Here is a 23398-nt window from a genome sequence, read left to right as displayed (position 1 = left end):
GATATCTTTATACTATCGCTCCACCAACATTTTTGTCATGTTTTTTAACTTCATATACATGAACATACCACAAAAAGTGCTCTTTAGCCATAGATACAAGGACACTGAGGCCATGTTGCACTGCTGGTAATTTACAGACAAAGCATTTCAAATGCCAGTTTATTCTCTGTATTTGCAGCACCCTTTTTAAAAAATTACTCTTGAATTTGTGTGTCTCAAACCTTTTATCTGACTTGTTTAAGGCATGTTTTGGACTAGGTAGCAGCTGATCCTTTAGGAGGGAACACGGAAAGCAAACAAACCTGATACCTATGGTAAAGCAACAGCTGCTGCAACCACCCTGATAAGCAATGAATATACTGATCATTTTGTAAATCTGGATTTCACCCACTGATTAGTTGATATTTGAAGAGTTATTCAAAAAAACCACTTCCTTTGTACTCAGTGTCTTAATGCACATAAACCTGGCCTCATGTATTACAGTAACATACTAAAAATCAAGATGTTAGCAAATCAAGGCTGCAAGGGAGGGGACATTCTTAGAGCACTAGGGCCCATGACTAGTACAGGATGCCACATCAGGTAGAAAAATCAATATTCACACACAAAGCCTGTATTCACATAGGCCTAAATTCAGTTCTCAGCAAACAGCCCAAATAACTGGGCTATGGTTTAAGCACAATTTAGACTGGGAGGAAGGGATCCTTCCCTCTCCAGGTTACAGCCCTCAGGATAGAAGGGGACTCCACTGTTACTACTGCTCACATACTCTGCAGGGTAATGACTGGTGAATCCATTTAGTCACGAATTCACTGGCCTGCCCTAAGCCCCAAACTCACCCTCTGCACTGCAAGGCTTGGAGACTTAGATCCACAAAACTCCACTCCCACATTAGCTCCTCTGCAGTCAGAGCCTTCCATGCCCACAAGCTGAGGCGGTAAGCTGTTGTCACACATCATCTCTTTATGTAAGCCACAATTGTCAAATTTTGGGTGCCTGAAATTAGGCTCCTAAATCCATATTTTTGTCACCTGATTTTCAGAGATGCTGAGCACTTACAATTTCTCTTTACATCCCACAGAAGTTGTGAGCGCTCAGCAGGCCACTTATTTAGGTGCGTGAATATGGAGTTAGGAACCTAGCTTTCCTGAGCACTGGCACAATGCTGTAGGGGAACAAAAAACAAACAACTAGAAAGTCTGTAAAACTTTTTGGAACAACCCGAATTTGGGATCCACTTTGACAGTGACCCTTACTTTTCATTTGTATATGCAACCAACTTTGGAATGGGACAGCTGCTTTTCAAAGATTTCCATATTCTTTCATATAGATTCCAAAGATGGTTTAAAAGTGACTGTAAATGGGTTTATGTAGAATACAATATAAACTTAACATGACAAAAAAAAATGACGTATTAGAAGAGGAAATAGGAAACAACGTTCTAATACCAAGCACACTTGGTAGTCACAATTCTGCCCAGTGAATAATCCCTTGTCTCTAGAACATTTCCCGCCCACTGCCTACGTGCTTCCAGTCTTTTGCACAGAATAATAAGATTAATTTGCAACTTTTTATTTTTAAATCAAGTCTGATCCTCCCTGGATTGTCCACTTGTGCTGGCTGCTTCCCCCCTTCTCACCAGCAGAAGATATGTATTTGAAAGAATTATTAGGAAGATAAAGATAACTGAAGATGAAAGGATAGATATTGTTATGCATCACTGGAAAAAGTCAGTTCAGCAACAAAAGACCAGTTGCTATTTTTACCAGACATATGCGACTATATCTGTATATTGTAGGGGAGGATTAGAGCATATGACCGAGTCTGCATCAGGATCTACTACCATGGATCCCTGCTCCCATGTGGAATCACACTGAAGTCAAAGAGACTATGCATGGGTCAATGATAGTTGACTCTAATGCAGGGTTAGGGTCTAGGAGCCTGATCAGATGACAACTGAAGACAATGGCAGTCTTTCTATCCACATCAATGAATGTAAGATTGGGCACACAGCATGCAACATTTCTGGCACAAGAATTTGAGATTTGCTGAATAATGTAAGGGGTTAAAAAAAAAGTATGCTAGAGTATAAGGATATAAATACTGCTGTGGCAATCCTTGTAAACAATGTAGAATAAAAGGATATACAGATGCCCCAGCACAAATCAGAGGAATAAAAGGAAAGCAGAAAATGTATGCGGGGGGGCAGGGTCCTTGGTGGTGTAATTCATCTTCAATGAACCTATGACAATTTCCACCTGCTGAGGATCTATTCCCCAGACTTTACACAGGGGACAGACAAATGGGGTTCTTGAAATAGATGTTGAGGTTTTGTCGTTTGTAACAAGAGTCTCACCCCCTAAGAGCTAGAGGCCTGGGGTCAGCCAGCCCTGGTTACTCAGGAAGCACACCTAAGCAGGGACCAACTGATTCTACTATAAAGAGCAGGAAGAAGATGCAGAGTGGGAGAGATGCTCAGGGAGAGACAACCAAAGGGAAACTGGAGGAAGAGACTTCAGCAGAGGCCTGGCAAGTCAGGGAATTGCTGCTTGGAACAAGCAGACTCCAGCAGAGAACCCTGAGGTGGGGGTGGGAAGAGGGGGAATTGAAAAAAAGACTACAGAGGCTACTGTGAGCAAATGAGCTTCAATGAGCAGGGATGTTTAGGGAGACCCCCGGAGGGAAGACAGAGCATATAAAGTCCAACCCTAAGGTGGGGTGTTGCTGAACTAGAGAAAAGCTTGAGTATGGAGTCCTTAAAAGACCCTGAAAAAGGGAAACAAGCAGACTGCTGCAGAGCAACCTCTGGCCACCAGAAGGCACATGGGAGGTGGCTGGCTCATTACAGCTTTACAAATGTTACAGAAAAAAACAAAAAACAAAAAAACCCCCCCAAACACTTGCAAAATCATATTATGTATTTAAACACCCTAACCTGACCTCCTTTCATCCCAATAAGCTGTCTCCAGGAGTTACTGATAGCTGTAGTATCACCATTGAGACAGTGCCAGCCCCCCCAGGACTTATCACGCTTAGTCTGTGTTCATTACATTTGAAGACAATCACCAGAGTAGGCAGTATCTGACAAATTTCCTTAGTCATTTTTTCATTACTCAGTCTTGAGTAATGAATGAAGAATTAATAAATGGAGGATGCCACAATCTAATGTAAGAACAAGTTACAGTGGATTTGATTTTGAGGTTATTGTTTTTAATCATTACCTGATGCGGTTGCTTGGTGATAAATCTCCTAAGTGATTATGTATGGGTGAGTTTCTAAAATCATGTCTAGTTATAATTTTTTAAAAATAGTGTTTTAATTTGGTTAACAACTGCCTAGAATTTCAGATAGAAACTACATAAATGTAAGATTTGCTAAGACATCTTATTTGTAATGAGAGAGATGTACAGAAAAGCAAAAAAGCAATGGCATAGCTAATTATACAAAGTGCAAAAGCAAATGGCATTTTTCAAACAGCTAAATACATCTTTTCTGTCTGAATTAATTATGAATTAAGAGTAAAAAAGTTCTCCTGTGCACCATTAAAAATTCTACCTTTCATCGTATCAGGGAAGATACATTTCTGTTGTGCTAAATGGACAAAGCTAAGAAGAATGCATAATATTTTATTTTTAAAAGGTATTTACAAAGAGATATTGCACCAGTTGTCAGTTCTGCAGTATTTTAACAGATTAAAGAAAAAACTAACCTATATTAACAAAATTAAAAACTAATACAAAAAAAGACTGAAAAACAGGAAGAATAAATTTTATTTAAATTGCTAAGTACAATTAGTTTCCCTGATTATAGCCCATGTCCAGTATGATCTAGAGTATGTACCATATATAGCTGTACTCTTAGAAATCCTTGTATCTCTATGCAGGTGTGAATCTTATGTTATACATGAGCCATCAGAAGATTTATGTAAAATGTAAAGGCGACGTTTAGCTTTACAACTGTCTTTTCCCTGGAAACTGCTGCTGTTTTAAGTAAATTGAAGAAGCTACGTGGTAATATTTGTCCAATAATTTAAAGTTTTAAAAAAGCAGTGATAAAACAAGCATGATGGTTGTCTTTCTTCCATAGATTATGCCAGGAATGTGATTTCCCCCATATTTCAGTACTAATCACTTTAAATACACTCAGTCCAGAATATAGCGAGCACTAGCATAAAGTATATCTCAGTCTATTTGCCCGTTGGACCATCATGGTGCATTTCTGGGGTGTAGGTAAGCAGAACAATCATGACCCAGAGGTGAAGCAATGCCTGGCAAAAAAAAAGGAGGAGTTAGCACACAACACTGACTACCATCCATCATTTACAACAGTTGTAATTCTGATTGTAGACAGAAGCAGCTAATTTTGTAGACATTAGGCCTTTCACAAAACATTTGTTTAAATGGTTCCTTCCATTTTACTCCATTGCACCTAGCAAAGGAAAACTATTCTGATTTGCACAGTGAAGCGTTGTGCCAGATTCCAACGCAAGAAGCATTTTATAGCAAATTATGAAAAACTTGCTAAAAAATTACAATTAGCATGTCTGAGTGTCCTGCTAGGCATTGACCATCTCGGATAAAAAAGAATTACATTACAGATAGCCCCATGGAGAGCTAATTCAAAATACTGAGATCCAGCTTAGAAAGTGGTTTCAGAATCATATTAGTAAAATTCTCAACAGTTTCAGTATGAAGCATTTTGTTCACCTATTAAACAGTACAATGGCAGTGTTACACTAGAAGGGAAGAGAGAAGGGGGAATTAAAATGGCCAAATTCCATCTATCACTCAAAAAATGGGAGAGGTAGTGGTACAGAAAAGTGTGGTTACCTTTAATTTTGTCAAGTGTGTATTTGGCTGCTTTGTATCCCTGAAGAGCGGCAACCACATTCACCCAGTGATTTATTTTAAAAGCATCATTACGCTTTCTCAAGCAAGGCATTTTTCACTGCATATCAACTATGGAGTTAGAGTACTGGAATCTTTAAAGCAACAGCACACTGCAGCTAGGCTTACTTACATAATTACTGAGCACATCAACTGACAGAGACATTAACCCGCTAGTGAAACTGGGAGAAATTCCACTGACAATCATGAAAGATGTGAAGAACAAACTTCCTTTCTATAGCCCAAAATTAGATAAAAATCATACTCACTGCTTTTATAGGTATTTGAAAAGAATGATTATTAATCACTGGGCTGAGGTAAAATGTTATTAAAACATTAGGTTCCCAGTTATTTTAATGAAAGCTAGTCAGTCATAGAAATGTGCTATACTTTCAATATGAGACTACAAAATTACAACCAGTATTAGTCAAAACTAATTAGATACCCTTTTTCTTTTATAGACTACTGAATGCCTTTCAGACAAAGGCAAATACTATATAAAACCGACTATAAAAAATTCTACACAACAATGTACTCACCATATAAATGATTACAAATACCCTTGCTATGGGATACCGTCTTAGAAAGATTCCCAGTCGAATGCTGTGAAAGTATAATACACTTGTTAGAACAGAAAAATATTCCTGTTCCTTTACCCCGACCCCCACAAAATTGTAATCAACTGGTATTATACATATAGTTTTCCACATTTCTGCCTTTTGAATTTTACTACTTATTCACAACAGCTACTGGATTGAAAGAAACTAGTCTTTAGTCAGAACACAAAATTGTACATACATTTCAGACCATAAAAAAGCCAGTCCCCTTGTTGCTATAAGTATGTCACATTAAGCCTTGTCAGAAACAAAGGCTAGGGCTTTCAAAAAATCCTAAAGGAGTTAGACACCCAACTCCCATTGACTTACAATGAGATCTAGTTGGCTAACTCATTTAAGTTCTTTTGAAAATCTTAGTGAAAGAGGTCTGTCATTCTTACACTTAGTTATACGTGAGAAACAGAATAGCCTGTAGAATTCTAGTACAAATGTAACATGAAGTATACCGTATCAGTAGTTTGCATCATGGTCTCGTAATCTGCTTTAATAAAATAAAAATACGCTAGTAGGAAAGTGACAATACAAATACAGAAATAATGTTTAAATCACAGTGTCACATACAACAGGCCACTCCATCAAGGAAACACTGGTATTTATAATCCTAATATTAAAAATCACTATAGAGGTGCAAAGCATATCCTATTGAGGCATCCTGGTTTTCAAGGGTTTGAAACTATTACGTCCAACTGAAATTTGACTTAAGCTTAAACTCCAGAGAAGACTTTTTTTTTTTTGGAAAGGCTAAGATAAGATAGCTCCTGAGACAAGAGATCAGAATAAGGTTCCAAAGCATGTTTGACTTATTCTAGGCACATATTTTGAGGACACTTAGTTCCTAGCATGGATTTATTCTGGGATACTTTAAAAAAAGATTTTAAAAAGGGATTTGAGAAAGGAAACACACTGAAAAAGTAGCTAATAATTTATAACAGCTACTTTTCATGCCCTTATTGCTGATCCATGACACTGTAATATGTTACAGTAAAACTAACACACTGGACACATTTCATGATCAGGTGGAATGTTCCTGGTCTAAGTAACTTAGAAACATGACAGTGATAAAGCTCTGAAGCAGAGGATTTCTCTGCCAAAGACTGAGAAGAAGAAAAGAAGAGGAGAATTAGTAGTGGCTGTGACATTGGAAGACCATGTGCCAGCTCTGGCCAAGGCTGTAAGCATCAGCTGAGCTCTGACATTCATAGCTGGAAGCTCACCTATACATTAGTATTATTCAAGATGGGTGTTAAGACTTGTAAGAATGTGTTTAGTCTCTGTAAAATGCTTGTAAGTTTCTGCATGCATTAATCTCATTTGTAATGTCTGTATCTCATGTTTCAAAGTAAAATACAAGTTTGCTTTATAAATGGAAAAAGGCCTGCTCTGAATTTGTGAACCTAGGCAGTAAGACAGCTGCAGCGGCACAGAAGCTAGCAAACAGGGGAGTTTGAGCGGGAGTTCTGTTGGAGAAGGATTTAGTTGGGAAGGCTGTGATAGATAAGAGGCAGCAGTGGGAGTGACTTGTGTAGTGGAAGACACAACGAGGATGACTGGATGTGGAAGCTGTGGTATGTACATGATCCTGGAGTGGGGACCTGGCAAGAGTTTTTTCTGCATGAAATGCCGTCTGATAGAGCTGATGGAGGAAAAGATCCAAGGTCTGGAGATGCAGGTGGAAAGTCTGGTTGAGTTTAGGAAGGGGTTTGAGCAGATGATGGAGCAAAGACATGAGGTATCTGAAGGGAAAAGCTCAGACTTACAGATGGAAGCAGGACTGGGGAATTTTGAGGGGAGACTGGGTGAGGAAAGTGGTCAGTGGAAGCATGTGACTAAAAGAACCAGGCAGAGGAAAAAGGACAGGCTAATGAAGGAGAAATAGAGCTTAGGAATAGGTTTGCAGAGTTAGAAAATGAAGAAGGGGCTCAGCAGGTAGTCGCTGAAGGTGGAAGGGCAAGGAAGAAGAGAAGAGAAGAGAGGCTAGTCCTATAGGAAAAGGGGAAGAGTCAACACCAAATATGAGCCCCAGGAGGATACAGGATGGGTTGAAGAGGATTATAAGGGAAAATAGGAATGGAAAGAACTTGCAGCCAGAGGGAACAGGGGAGAGACTGGAGAATAGCACCGTCACCAGGAAAAGGCAGGTCTATGTGATTGGGGACTCTGTATTGAGAAGAATAGACAGGCCTGTAACTAGAGCTGATCCAGAGAATAGAAGGGTGTGCTGTCTTCCGGGTGCTAAGATACGGGATGTAGACCTGAGATTGAAAAGGATCCTAAAGGGAGCGGGAAAGAATCCTCTAATTATCCTTCATGTGGGAACAAATGATATGGCTAGATTCTCGCTGGAAAGTATTAAGGGAGACCATGCTATGCTGGGGAAGACGCTTAAGGAAATCGAGGCTCAGGTGACCTTTAGTGAGATTCTGCCTGTTTCTAGAGAAGGGCAACAAAGGTGTGACAAGATTATGACTGTCAACAGATGGCTTAGGCAGTGGTGCTATAAGGAGGGCTTTGGGATGTATGGCCACTGGGAGGCATTCATGGACAGAGGACAGTTCTCTTGGGATGGACTTCATCTGAGTAGGGAAGGAAATAGACTTCTAGGATGGAGGCTGGCACAACAGATAAAGAGAGCCTTAAACTAGGAATTTGGGGGAAGACGGTTGGGAGATGTCCAGGTAATCTCCACGCTAGATTTTAGCATTGAGAGGGAAGAAGATGAAGTAAGAAAGGATACAGCTGTGGGTAGGAGAATGTAACGTATATAAGAAGCGAGGGCAGTGTGGATACCAGTCTAATAGGTTATACTGGCTGTAGAATGACTGTGCCCAATAGGGTACAAAATGTGAGCAAGGCCAAACAGCAAAAATTAAGATGTTTGTACACCAATGCGAGGAGCCTAGGTAACAAAATGGAGGAACTAGAGCTACTGGTGCAGGAAGTGAAACCAGATATTATAGGGATAACAGAAACATGGTGAAATAGTAGTCATGACTGGACTAGAGCTATTGAAGGGTACGTGCTGTTTAGGAAAGACAGAAATAAAGGTAAAGGTGGTGGAGTAGCATTGTATATCAATGATAAGGTAGAATGTAAAGAAATAAGAAGCGATGGAATGGATAAGACAGTCCGTCTGGGCAAAAATTACATTGGGGACAATGACTAATAGAGCCTCTCCTACGATAGTGTTTGGGGTGTGCTATAGACCACCAGGATCTAATTTGGATATGGATAGAGCCCTTTTTAATGTTTTTAATAAAGTAAATACTAATGGAAACTGCGTGATCATGGGAGACTTCTACTTCCTAGATATAGACTGGAGGATCAGTGCTAGTAATAATAATAGGGCTCAGATTTTCCTAGATGCAATAGCTGATGAATTCTTTCATCAAGTACTTGCCGAACTGACTAGAGGGGATGCCATTTTAGATTTGGTTTTAGTGAGTAGTGAGGACCTCATAGAAGAAATGGTTGTCGGGGATAATCTTGGTTTAAGTAATCATGAGCTAATTCAGTTCAAACTGAACGGAAGGATTAACAAAAATAAATCTGCAACTAGGGTTTTTGATTTCAAAAGAGCTGATTTTCAAAAATTAAGGAAATTAGTTAGGGAAGTGGATTGGACTGAAGAATTTATGGATCTCAATATAGAGGCGGCCTGGGATTACTTTAAATCAAAGCTGCAGAAGCTATCAGAAGCCTGTATCCCAAGAAAGGGGAAAAAATTCATAGGCAGGAGTTGTAGACCAAGCTGGATGAGCAAGCATTTTAGAGAGGTGATTAAGAAGAAGCAGAAAGCATACAGGGAGTGGAAGATGGGAGGGATCAGCAAGGAAAGCTACCTTATTGAGGTCAGAACATGTAGGGATAAAGTGAGACAGGCTAAAAGTCGAGTAGAGTTGGACCTTGCAAAGGGAATTAAAACCAATAGTAAAAAGGTTCTATAGCCACATAAATAAGAAGAAAACTAAGAAAGAAGAAGTGGGGCTGCTAAAACTGAGGATGGAGTGGAGGTTAAAGATAATCTAGGCATAGCCCAATATCTAAACAAATACTTTGCCTCAGTCTTTAATAAGGCTAAAGAGGATCTTCGAGATAATGATAGCATGACAAATGGGAATGAGGATATGGAGGTACATATTACCATATCTGAGGTAGAAGCAAAACTGAAACAGCTTAATGGGACTAAATCGGGGGGCCCAGATAATCTTCATCCAAGAATATTAAAGGAATTGGCACCTGAAATTGCAAGCCCATTAGCAAGAATTTTTAATGAATCTGTAAACTCAGGAGTTGTACCGAATGACTGGAGAATTGCTAATATAGTTCCTATTTTTAAGAAAGGGAAAAAAAAAAGTGATCCCAGTAACTACAGGCCAGTTAGTTTGACATTTGCAGTATGCAAGGTCCTGGAAAAGATTCTGGAGAAATTAGTTAAGGACATTGAGGTCAATGGTAAATGGGACAAAATATAACATGGTTTTACAAAAGATAGATCATGCCAAACCAACCTGATCTCCTTCTTTGAGAAAGAAACAGATTTTTTTTAGACAAAGGAAACGCAGTGGATCTAATTTATCTAGATTTCAGTAAGGCGTTTGATACTGTGCCACATGGGGAATTATTAGTTAAATTGGAAAAGATGGGGATCAATATGAACATCAAGAGGTGGATAACAAATTGGTTAAAGGGGAGACTACAATGGGTCCTATTGAAAGGCGAACTGTCAGACTGGAGGGAGGTTACCAGTGGAGTTCCTCAGGGATCAGTTTTGGGACCAATCTTATTTAATCTTTTTATTACTGACCTCTGCACAAAAAGTGGGAGTGTGCTAATAAAGTTTGCAGATGATACAAAGCTGGGAGGTATTGTCAATTCAGAGAAGGATCGGGATATTATACAGGAGGATCTGGATGACCTTGTAAACTGGAGTAATAGTAATAGGATGAAATTTAATAGTGAGAAGTGTAAGGTTATGCATTTAGGGATTAATAACAAGAATTTTAGTTATAAGCTGGGGACGCATCAATTAGAAGTAACGGAAGAGAAGAAGGACCTTGAAGTATTGGTTGATCATAGGATGACTGAGCTGCCAATGTGATATAGCTCTGAAAAAAGCTAATGCGGTTTTGGGATGCATCAGGAGAGGTATTTCCAGTAGGAATAAGGAGGTTTTAGTACCATTATACAAGGCACTGGTGAGACCTCACCTGGAATACTGTGTGCAGTTCTGGTCTCCCATGTTCAAAAAGGATGAATTCAAACTGGAGCAGGTACAGAGAAGGGCTACTAGGATGATCCGAGGAATGGAAAACTTGTCTTATGAAAGGAGACTTAAGGAGCTTGGCTTGTTTAGCCTAACTAAAAGAAGGTTGAGGGGAGATATGATTGCTCTCTATAAATATATCAGAGGGATAAATACAGGAGAGGGAGAGGAATTATTTCAGCTCAGCACCAATGTGGACACAAGAACAAATGGGTATAAACTGGCCACCAGGAAGTTTAGACTTGAAATCAGACGAAGGTTTCTAACCATCAGAGGAGTGAAGTTTTGGAATAGCCTTCCAAGGGAAGCAGTGGGGGCAAAAGATCTATCTGGCTTTAAGATTCTACTCAATAAGTTTATGGAGGAGATGGTATGATGGGATAATGGGATTTTGGTAAGTAATTGATCTTTAAATTTTCAGGGTAAATAGGACTAATCCCCTGAGATGGGATATTAGATGGATGGGATCTGAGTTACCCAGGAAAGAATTTTCTGTAGTATCTGGCTGGTGAATCTCGCCCATATGCTCAGGGTTTAGCTGATCGCCATATTTGGGGTCGGGAAGGAATTTTCCTCCAGGGCAGATTGGAAGAGGCCCTGGAGGTTTTTCGTCTTCCTCTGTAGCATGGGGCACGGGTCACTTGAGGGAGGCTTCTCTGCTCCTTGAAGTCTTTAAACCACGATTTGAGGACTTCAATAGCTCAGACAGAGGTGAGGTTTCTCGTAGGAGTGGGTGGGTGAGATTCTGTGGCCTGCGTTGTGCAGGAGGTCGGACTAGATGAACAGAATGGTCCCTTCTGACCTTAGTATCTATGAATCTATAAGAGTGGTTTCTCCTACCCATCAAGAAGATTATCAAAACTAAATGGCACTATAGGACAACACAAACGTTGTTGATTGCCCCATCCACCCATGAAGAAATTACGTGCAGAGCACTCGTCCCATTGGTTTGAACTCTGCGGGAAGGGCATATAAAGATGATCACAAGAAGAAATAGTTGTATCTTTGCTGTTTAGACTCTCATAAGGGCTGGAGCAAAGAAACAAAAGCAGAGATCCTGGGGTAGCCCTAAAAGACATTCAGTGGACAGATTACGTTATCTGTTATCTTTTGGAACCACAGTGTAACTCATTTCTTTTCTTAGTTAATAAATCCTTAGTTAGTATACTATAAGACTGGCTACCAGTGTCATCTTTGGTGTGATATCTAAAGTTAAGTGACTGGTCTCTTGAGATTGGGAGCAACCTGAATATTTTGTGATCTTTGGTATATGGCAACCAACAATCACTAAGTCCAGCTTGCCTAAGTAACAAGATAGACTGAAATGCCCCAGTGGACTGTGACTCTATGGTAAGACTGCTATAGTGATTCAGGAGGTCACACTTGATACTGGGTTGGGGAAACAATCATAGAACATATCACCAGTCTGGGGTGTCTGCCCTACTTTCTAACAGTTTGCCCTGAGGTTGCACTCAGTTGTGAGGTGCCGACAGCATGACAATGGTAAAAGTTAATTTTTATATATGCAAGGTAACTCTGCGATGTCCAGTAAAACCTGATGGGTTCTTGTACCATGTACCCAACTATTAACATAATTGGTGGTAGCACAAGACTATTCCCATCACAAGTGAATGGGAATTAACCATGTCAATATTTAATATGAATTTGTACCATACTAAATGTATGGGTGTGTTTTTATACACTTAAACAATTCAAAATAAAAGGTATACTGAGGAGGAAGACTGTTTAAGGAACTAGTCCAAGAAGAGAAACATTCCTTTATGATTTATGTACTCTTACCTAAACTGGTCTATACTACTAGCAGCTTTGCGAACTCTTCCATACATTCCTGCCATGTTAGCATCCACATCACTAAAAAGGACAGGAACACTGCGCATGCGAGTACCTATTGAAAAACAAAAGAACAAACAAATCTGAATAGGCTAAAGATGCCTTCCTAGGTAACGTATTTGTCAGACTTTAATGTTTAATTTCACCTTTTTGAAATGTTCAAGATTTTCAGTGCACAACGGAAAACAAATCAGATGAATCACTGTATATTTAAAGGGGATTTCTGTTTTGAGAGGAATTGTTGGATAAGATTACAATTTAGTTAAAAATGCATCTGAGAAAGTAATTTTTATTCTAGTTCTGTATCTACTAAATAAGCATTTTAGAATTCAGTTCAGATGTTTTATACTCCAAAATAATTTCTTTGCTTCATTATCATTTAAGTATATACTGCAATGATTTTCTTATTTGCTTTACTTTTATTACAAAGGAACTCTTGTCATAAATGCAATCAGATGCAGCTATTGTCTCATAATAAATTCCTATTTTTCAGGATTTTATAATATCATGAAAAAAGATGACCCAGGTTAAAATTTTCATAGATGTATCCTGGTCTGAAAGTCTAAGTGTGACTGAACAAAATTAGCCGATTTTAAATTTAGCTTTATAAGAGCAGAAAAACTGAATGTGTCATTTCAGATTTTATTGTTCTCCTGACAAAGAGTTTTAAAAGAAAAAGACATTTCACAGGCAAACAACTGGGCAGGCATTTTACATCAAAGTTCAAGGAGTGGGTGTATTTTGTTTTTAAAGTTAGCACAATTACTTTTTTCATAGAGTTGAATCAATGTAAGGTATCAAAGCAGAAATCAATAGCAGCTGAAGTTTCTCAGAGACATCTGAGATATGATACTACTCAAAGCAGCCAAGCCAATCTCAGTGGAGAAGACACATTTGTAGGCTACTTTCTCAGAGATTTCCAAGGAAAACAGAATGAGGGCAAACTCATTTTAACCAAAATGGAGGACAGTGCATTCAAGTTTCAGAGTAGCCTGTATTCGCAAAAAGAAAAGGAGTACTTGTGGCACCTTAGAGACTAAAATTTATTTGAGCACAGATGAAGTGAACTGTAGCTCACGAAAGCTTATGCTCTAATAAATGTTAGTCTCTAAGGTGCCACAATTACTCCTTTTCTTTTAGTGCATTCAAGGTTTCTCAGAGACTTCCACTTAAGTTTGATCATCTCACAATGAAACACCTATTCTAACCCCCACCTTCCAAAAACCATAAAAACCCCAACCAACCCCCCCTCCATTAAAAAAAAAAATTATTACAGGACACATATACAAGTAATATTTAAACCCACAAAAAGTAATTCACAGGTGAAATTGCACTGCTGGTTGCACTGGCAGCTGTCATGGTAAACTGATTTTAAAAACGTACTTGCTATATTATTCATCATAATGGAGAGAATTAAGAATGAAGTTTTGCTTTATTAAATTCACTTAAAATTGCCTACACATAGAAAAGCAGTCTTTATTTGGCTATTTTCGACTGTACTAGTTATAATTGGAAAGATCAACTCAATAAACGTCTTATTTACCATATTTTTCTTATAGACAGAGATGTTTAGGGAAATGAATGAGGAATATAAAAGAGTCCTTAGTTAAGCTGCGCACACACACATTTTTCAATATAATCCTTCCGTGTTTACCTTCACCACTGTCAATTCCTGCCATATTAATTGTAGGTCCGTTAGAACTACTGCCTTGGATAGTCTTAAGCTGTTGCTCAAGGCGTTCCAGTTGATAGACGAGGGAGTTTTTCTCTGTGCTGAGGCTCTCCAACATGGTCTGCTTCTGAATCAGAGTCTCTGTCAGCTGATGAAGCCGATTTTCCAGCTCTGACTGACTACTGCTGCTCAAGACCTTGTTTGTGAGCTGAAAAAGAAAAGTTAGCGCAAAATATAAGGCAGAAGATGAAAAAAATTAAAATCTAGATTTTGAAATAGTTCAACTCCTATGTCCTATGAGAGAGGCTGATGCAAGGAATGGGATGCCTCAGGATTTTAATGATGCAACAACTATTACTACTACCACCATCATTAATAAATGTAAGAGAGAAATTTGATTGTAGAAGCATTATGCCTTGATAACTGCTTTCACTAGGAAGTTCCTGGCACGTATCTATTAATATAGTGCTAACCCCATGTGAACATTGCTATATGATAGTGAGTTTGCACTAACTAATCCTAGTAGTCTACTAGCTTGTGTAGGAATACATTACTGATCAGCCCATGGCCATTACGCCTGCAAGATTCACAGAACGGCGGGAAGTGAGGTAACTTGATCCTAGTTAGCTGGGAGGCTGTTACAAACCTAAGGGGCAGCATTAAAGAAGGCACAAAATTGGACATATGTGAAGGAGAATTAGGGAAAGGTGAGGCACATGGGCACTAGATATGAACAGCAGAGGGAGAAGGACAAGACTATGGGCTTGTCTATCAATACAGCATTGCAGTGGTGTAGCTGCACCGATGCAGCACTTAGTGAAGATGCTCCTACCTCGTTGGCAGAGCTTATCCCGTTGGCAGAGTTAATCCACCTCCCCGAGAGGCGGTAGCTACGTCAATGGGAGAAGTCCTCCTGTCCACATAGCACTGTCTACACCAGGAATTCAGTACAGGCCAGGAATTCAGTAAGTATTTTCCATGCCCGAGTGACAGCGATACTACCATAAGCCTGTAGTGTAGGCCAAGCGTAAGGCAACATGGTCCATAAGGTCCAATTTGCAGAGATTTTTGAAAGCAGACACTTGAAGTGGATCTTTCTTAAGTGATTCTGTTTTATAGTTTCTATCCAGGTTCTAACTGGATTCACAATTCATACACAATTCAAGGCATGTCTTGAATCTTATGTGTGAGACAACGGCCATGTTGATGGCGGTGCAGACAACACTTTAAGTCAGCATAGGCCAGGTAGAGGTCAAACACTCAAGATTCATCCTGTAAACTGTGCATGATTATGGAACTTAGCCAAGTTTAGTTGTCCAGGAAAAAATCAGCCAGCCTATATGCCAAATTCATAGTTGTACACTCAGCAGAGTGCTTGCTGATAGCTTAATCCACTCAGTGTGAACTACAGTGTTGAAAGAGTGTGTGTTTTTCCCTCCCCCCTTCTCCTTGAAAATGCAATATGTGGCCTCCAAAAGGGGGTGAGCATCAGATTTCTCACATCAGGCAAGCTCTATCAGACAGGCTTGATTTTAACAAAGTCTTGGCAGACAACCGTGATCTGCAGTTTACACTCAAGAGGCTCTCCAATTTATATTTGATAGAGTTGCAGTGACAAACAATGGACTTGTGTTCACCTTACAAAGATAAGATTACATGCCAATTATCAACAGGGACAGAGAAAATTAAAACCATCAGCACCAGTATACTGAAGTAACTTAATTCCTTAAGAGACACCATTTTGACTATTAAATATTGACCAGCATCAAGAAACTGCATCCTTTGGAATACTAAAGCCAAATAAAGGACCTATGTAGAATCAAAATAGGTGTTAAATTGAAGATCTTACATCTGCTTCAGTATGCAAAGGCCTGAATATACTGACATTGACCCAATCATCTAACCCAGTGCTTCTCAAACTATCTGATGTGGGGGACCGGCAATTCCCCACCCCCCCCATATGCGCACAGACCGGCAGCTGATGTCTCGTGGATCAGCACCGGTCCGCGGACCACCACTTTGTGTAGCACTGATCTAACCTGCTGCAAGTTGAATCTTAGCCACCTGTGGTCATCATACATTTTAAGTGATAGTACAGAGTCTACAGTGAGTTACCAGAGTGATCATGGACTATTGGCATTCAGGCAATGCAAATACAAATCAGCTGCACTGGACAGGGCATGGTACACATGGACAATACACACATTCTGAAGTAAATTTTGTATAGTGAAGTATTATCAGGAAAGCAAGCCCCGTTGGGTTCAAAGAAAAATGTATCAAGATAATTTTCAAGTCCTTTGACATCCAAAATGTAAAGCAAGTAGTGTTTAATACTACATTGTCTTTTTTTTGTAATAGTCTACATTGCATTGTGTGGCCTTGTATATAATTTGTATGAAATGAAACAAATAAATGTTACATTAACAGCATCCAGCTCAGAAACTCATACTACCCATACAATCATCAATACCTTTTTTTGTTGTTTCATAGGAGAGAACGTATGGATTCAGGACCTGGTTCTCTAGTCATCTTGTGCACATACAGGGCCTTATCAGACAATACAGCCCTTTGTTTCTGAAGACAAACATTTTAAAATTGTGTTTGCTTTTGATATTTACTCCAAAGTTAATTTTCACTGTAGAGTAGATTTTCTTAAAACCTAATATACTCGGTTTCATTATTGGAATCTGAATGATTGATTATTAAAAGGATGTGCGCAAGCACCAAAGTTTATCAAATGGAATCAAACAGTTTCTAAGCTGTTTCAATCAACAGCTTTACAACCAGATGAAAAACAGAGTTTTACTCAACCAAAAGTGTAAGCTAAAACAAAGAAGTTTAGTGTTTTTAATGACTTAACAGCATTAAATATTCTTAAATGCAAATAAGTTACCTGATTTCTGAGTTTTTGAATTTCTTCCTCTCTGTCTTTTATTCTGCTTTGCAAGGTATTCTTTGTCCGATACAATTCTTCCTCATTGTAATGGAGTTCCTATAAAATTAATTGCAACCAGTTACAAAACAAAGGATTAGTAGACAGCCTTTGGAAAGTATTTCGGGTGATGTTTTAGCCACTATTTGAGGCTTTACACTAAAGCAGAGGGTTTTACTTTGCCCTGAAAAAACGTACTGTCTAAAGAGACAACATAATGAAGGAAGAGATTTATCCAAGAGCAACTGATTGAGTGATGAAGATTACCATAGATCTTGTTAGTACCATGATTTTTGAACAGCGCTTTTAAATTCCCATTTAAAGGTTTAACATGTTTACTGTGATGTTTTTAAAATCTGTCTTACTTCAGTCATTTACTGTTAGAGCAGCACATAACTGTACTCTCCCTTCAAATCACCGAGTACACAAAGCAGAAGGAAAAAAATCCTTATCCTACTGATCCTCAACCAGTCTTCAATATCAAAAGCCTAAACAGCAAATACTTTAAAGAATCTCCATATATACACAACGCCACAGAGGGTGGTGAAACACTGGAATGCGTTACCTCGGGAGGTGATGGAATCTCCTTCCTTAGAAGTTTTTAAGGTCAGGCTTGACAAAGCCCTGGCTGGGATGATTTAGTTGGGACTGGTCCTGCTTTGAGCAGGGGGTTGGACTAGATGACCTCCTGAGGTCCCTTCCAACCCTGATATTCTATGAACTATCTTCATGTGGCACTGTGCTCCAAAGTAGTACCCCAGCACCCCGATATTTACCATGGTGATATAATTATATGTTTTGTATAAAATGTATCTTGTGAGGTATCATTTTAAAAGATTTGATTTGTTGAACTTTAATATCCTGTTGGATTGTATGGGCTATCATTGTATGTGGAGTTATGAAGTTTTTCTATGTGCATGTTACAAAAATATGTTGTGAGGTTGGGAACACCCACGACCAGCCCTTCCGGTGCAACAATGGAGGAGTCAGATGCACTAATAGCCCATTAAAGGGAATACACACTCACAAGGACTGTCCCAGGAACCCATACAATGGAGACGTCTCAGTGATAGCATGTAGACAATGGAGACTTCTTGACCCATGTCACAATCACAGATGTTTCCAGCAAGCTGGAAGAAACTATAAAGGAGGGAAAGTGGCCTCTCTCCCCCCAGAGCTCAACACCTGAAAACACGTCTGGAGAATGAAGACTGAATTGGGGAGGTGGTCCCAGACTGGAAAAAAGAATCCTGTGTATTCAGGAATGATACCATCAGGGTGAGACATTGCTTGATTCAAATCCTATCTAGTTTATAGAACTCAGATAGTAATTTTACTTTTATTTCTTGGGTAACCAACTTTGATCTGTACACTTATTACTTACAAACACTTAAAATCTGTCTTATGTTTTACCTAGAACAGTGTGTTTTGGTTGAAGTGCTTGGGAAATCTGCTCAGGAACAAAAGTTGGTGCATGTCCTCTCCACATTGAGGGAGGGGTGGACTATGTTATAAACTTACGATGGTCAGGCTTCTGACCAGGGCAAGATGGCACAGCTCTGGGGTCCCAGGCTGGGGGGCAGGGAGAACTGGCTAAAGCCTTTCTATTGTTAATTCATGAGTGGCTAGGAGAAGCATTCATGTAACGCTGCTGGGTGTGACCCTGCCTGTGGATATCTGTGTAAGTGCAGTATCTGGAGAGGTTTGCTGCTTGTCACAACATCACAGTGTGAGAGGGAGCCCAGGTTGGTAAGCCAGAGAGCTCAGCGGTACCCCACTGACAGATTGCACCCTGGGGAACCCACCACAGTTAGTACCAGATTTACTTATAATTTGGGTATTATTATAACTCACTATGTCCCTAAAACGGAAATTTCAGTTTAATAAATGAATATAAAAGAAAATTACCATAATTTTCACTCCACCTCAGTCTTTCTTGATATAGCACTGCCTTAGAATATATCCCACACTCCTAAAGACAGAGGTAACAGGATATACTCTACCATCTGCTTTGGTATAATAAATATTATTTAGCCATCCATTTAAAGCAGACTCGAACTTTTGAATTTTAATTAGTTCAAGCTAGCATCTAATTAAAATGCAACTTCTAAAAGGACAGATAATCCTACAAAATAAATTGTTCCCAACACGATGGTACACTCTCCAGCCTTCCTCATTATTTTCTCTCCTAACAGTGGCAATTTATTTACAACAATAAAAATTTCTATCAAGATATAAGACACTGGTCTGTGTTCAACTGAATGATGAGCCTAATAGCACTAGTCATTAACAACATGCCCTATTATGCCATAATTTAAAGCAGAGAACCCCTCACAGAAATCACTATGGAGTTCTGCTTGAAGTCTAATGGTCTAATATGGCCTAATGCTCTCAGAAAGCTTTATTAGCAATTTATTAGTACCATACACTAAGCAGACTGAGAGCAGCAATATTTGGACAATGGAGTCCAAAAAAGATTGCATAAGTAGGCACATTTTCAAACTATTACAGGTTAATGTAATCAAGACTTCCTGAAGTCCTTTGCATGAATTAGGCAAAAAAAAAAAAAAAAAAAAAAAAAAAAAAAAAAAAAAAAAAAAAGTTCTCTTGTACCTCATTTAAGTGTTTTAATTTTTTTTATTTAAAATGTTTAAACCATCTCATTGGAAATACAAAATATGAAAGGAGCAAACAGATGTTACACAAGTCAGAGGAAGGCAAAAAGGAATGTCAACTTCTCATAGGGCTGACAGCCCCCAACCTTTCACTGTTGCAATGGGCAACATCTTGATATACCTTGACATTCTGTGATGACTTACTACTTACAGAACATACTTGTATGCAAGTAGGAATGTATTTAAATAAACAGAAAAAAGTTCATTTGTTCATGGATTATTCCATTATACCACTAGATGTCAGTCTTCTACCAGTAAACCCAAATTATCTAAAATTTTAAACTACATATACATATGTACATATTACATATGCACATGTATAAAACTACATATACATACGTAAGATTTGTAACAATCTTAATAAAGTATTAAATGTATATGAAGTACATTTTGTTATCTTACTTCCAATATGCAAAAACGCTCTTTTAAGCAATTTTGATAAATGGGAAATATCAATTGATTTATGTATTTCATAACTTTAATTTTTACTTGCATCTCAGGCTGATGAATGTGTGTATTACAGAAGTGCTCAGGTTTTGTTTACTTTGCAAACAGGTTGTACTCTATTTCAATTTTGAGTTTACTCATAAAAAATATTGTGTTGGACCTAAGCTTATTGTGTTGTGATATTGCTTTATATTTTATAAGAATAATGTGCTGTCTAATTACATGGGTAATATTTATTATTTTCTTTATAATTCTTTTCCTTTGCATTAGGCACCTCTAAATGATGCAATATGCATGCTTACCTAGGTTCACCATAAGCTGCGTGGCAGCACAACAGGGTATTTAGGGCTGTGCAGGTCCCCCAGCCCAGCCCCACTCTGCCGGAGCTGCCGCAGCTGGGGAGAGGAGCCCCTCCCCCAGTCCAACCCAGCCCTGATGGAGCTGCCACAGTTAGGGAGAGTAGCCCTTCCCCCGGCCTAGCCCCACCAGACCTGCCGCGGCCAGGGAAAAGGCACCTCTCCCCCACCCCACCCCAAATGCTGCTGCGGGGAGAGCGAGTTGCGGTCCCCGCCCCCCACCATATGTAACCCCTCATCCCCACCACCACCTCAGAGCCCACACCCCTGGCCAAAGCCATCACACCCAAACCCTCTGCCTTCGCCCTGAGCCCCCTCCCGCACCTCAAACCCTTCATCCCCAGCCCCACCTCAAAACCCGCACCCTAACCTTCTGCCTTAGCCCTGAGTCCCCTCCCACACCCCAGTCCCCTCATTCCCGGCCCTACCCCAGAGCCCGTGCCCTCACCGCCCCCGCATTCCAACCCTCTGCCCCAACCCTGCGTCCCCTCCCACTCTCCGAGCCACTTGGCCCCACCCTGCCACATGAATTTTGTGTGGAGCACCAATATTGAGGTGATGTGTCACACATCACCTCCATATTGGTGCACATAACAAAATTCATTCTGCACATGGGTGGGAAAAATTATAGATGCTTACACCTAATTTGCCAAAATGAATGCCCAACACAACCTACCATCACTCTGAATAATGGTAAAAAAATTACTGTAATATCATACCAGAGACCATCCTGGTTTGTTTGTTTCACCGCCAATGTCTAATGCACACAGTGCCTCTCTAACCTGGAGTTATCTCATCAGAAAAATGTCACTAACAATGCTTTGCACTTACTTTGTGTTCTCTCATCTGAAGAGCCTAAAGCACTTTACAAAAAGGGGTAAATGTTATTAGCCTCATTTTACATTTGGCCTTAAATATAGAAATTTGAGAAGACTGCATATAAAGCCCAATTTGGTTTCCAACTTCCTGTGTAAACTTGGGTAAGCCACAAACTGTCTAGTCCTGTCACACCTGCTGCAAACAGACCCTTGAAATTCCTTCTAGGCCTAGTGGGGGCGGAGAAAGGGGGAAAATACCCTTTGATAGGGTATAATGGAGTAGTTTAATCCTGTAGTTTCATTTCACTTTTGAAAGTTAGCCCAGATCAGTTCAGAGTTTGATGATGCAAATATTTGTCATCACCATGATTTTATCTTTTTGGCTGCTGGCTTCAGAGAAAATGATGTATTGATCTTTCAAAAACATATTTTACTATTCCTGCTCTTAAAAACTGCCTCTTGCACAAGTCATTGTCAAAATCTATCGATATTTCAAGTCTGTTATGTAGATTAGTTTCATTAGAGATATGGAGGGACCCAACGAAACATTGGATGCTTTGCAAACATTTTAAAGGAACACTCTGGACTTATTTTCAAGAGTACTTACTCGGTTTAATTCATTTTTCAGAAAACATTCTAATTGTCAATGAGACTTAACTCAGACTACAAAAGCATGAGGCTCTCTCTCCTGTTTGGAGTAAAAGTGAAATAGAAATCAATCTTGTAATGGGACTGTAGTTGCAACCTTAACTATGAAGAGGCAGCCCCCTTTCCATTATAAAGTATGTTTTTGCAGAACTAGAACTAGAATCCTGTCTCTCTAGCTCTAAAACCAACACTCTCTTATCACTAGATCTGAAGAAAGAGCTCTGAGAGCAGCCACTCATAGAAATATCCTTATATCCCTTCTAAATTGCAGCCAGCCAATAGTGGGTAACATGCTCACACACGGAGGCCCTAATCCTGTAGTCAGTTACTCCAATCAGATCCCTGTATAGTTGTGATGGGGTGTACCAGACCCTGAGACCCCTGCTGGAGGCCTCACGGGCTTACCATACACAGCCCCAGAAAAGGAGCAGTAGAGGTGAGTCATCCAGGCTGTGTAGAGCAGCTGAGGGGAAGCAACCAGAGTCCAGCAGGCTCATATAAAAAGGAGCTGCTGGACAGAGCAGATCAGTCACCGGCTGGAGCCAGAGATGCAAGAATGGTGCTCCTGGCTACAGCACTGCAGAGCTGGACAGAGCAGCTGCTGGCAGGAGCAAGGAAGATGCTTCTGGCCGACTGCAGGGACTCAAGCAAGACTTCAGCCCTGAACTAAGGGACATGGAAAGGGTGAAAGGGCTGCGGGGAAGTGGCCTAGGGAACAGTAGCTGCACAGTTAAATGGGACACAGCAGGGTTCACTGGTTTTTGTAGGGTTCCTGGGTTGGGACCCAGAGTAGTCGGTGGGCCCAGGTTCTCCCCACTCTGGTCACAGACAGAGTGGCCAAAGCCCTGAAGAAGGGGAGTTTACACAGGCCCAGGGAGCAGACTGAAGACTCTGAAGAGGTTCAGCATTTGTGGACTTTGATAAACCCTCGGAAAGGGACAGAACACAGAGAGACTCAGCTGGACAGCTGGGGTCAGTTGGGGTACCCCAGGAGGCAAAAAGTCTCTAGGGAGGGAGCCCTGGGGGCACTGCTCCATCCCAGAGCAGGGACCGTTTGAAAAGGACAATTTGAAAGCTAGCCTAGATAGGAGCTGAGCACTAAGCCCAGAGAAAGGGCTAAAGATACTAACTGAGGGCACCGTAATAGGCCCTGTTGGACTCATACCCTGGAAGGGGTTTATTTTGCTGTACACCTACAGACTGTGTGCGACTTGGCTGGAGGTCTGAGTCATA

The 23398-nt window shown here is 40.0% G+C and overlaps 1 protein-coding gene across 2 annotated transcripts in view; it reads right to left on the bottom strand.

Moving 5' to 3' along the window:
• Positions 1-3606: 3606 nt before the first annotated feature.
• GOLGA5 (golgin A5) overlaps positions 3607-23398 on the bottom strand; it is a 33447-nt gene continuing 13655 nt past the window's right edge. Inside the window, exons 9-13 of one of the 2 annotated variants that reach the window (XM_038406803.2) lie at positions 17183-17281; positions 14272-14497; positions 12567-12672; positions 5426-5489; positions 3607-4267 (exon numbers count right to left, since the gene is read on the bottom strand). In XM_038406803.2, the coding sequence (XP_038262731.1) occupies positions 4187-4267; positions 5426-5489; positions 12567-12672; positions 14272-14497; positions 17183-17281 (576 nt within the window). In that variant the 3' untranslated portion in view covers positions 3607-4186. Of the gene's footprint in view, positions 4268-5425; positions 5490-12566; positions 12673-14271; positions 14498-16759; positions 16864-17182; positions 17282-23398 lie in introns of those variants that run through there. The other variant, XM_038406804.2, reaches the window with a different exon arrangement.

Source organism: Dermochelys coriacea, chromosome 6 (assembly GCF_009764565.3).
Source record: "Dermochelys coriacea isolate rDerCor1 chromosome 6, rDerCor1.pri.v4, whole genome shotgun sequence".
Lineage (NCBI taxonomy): Eukaryota > Metazoa > Chordata > Testudines > Dermochelyidae > Dermochelys > Dermochelys coriacea.
This window is presented reverse-complemented; position numbering and strand designations above follow the sequence as displayed.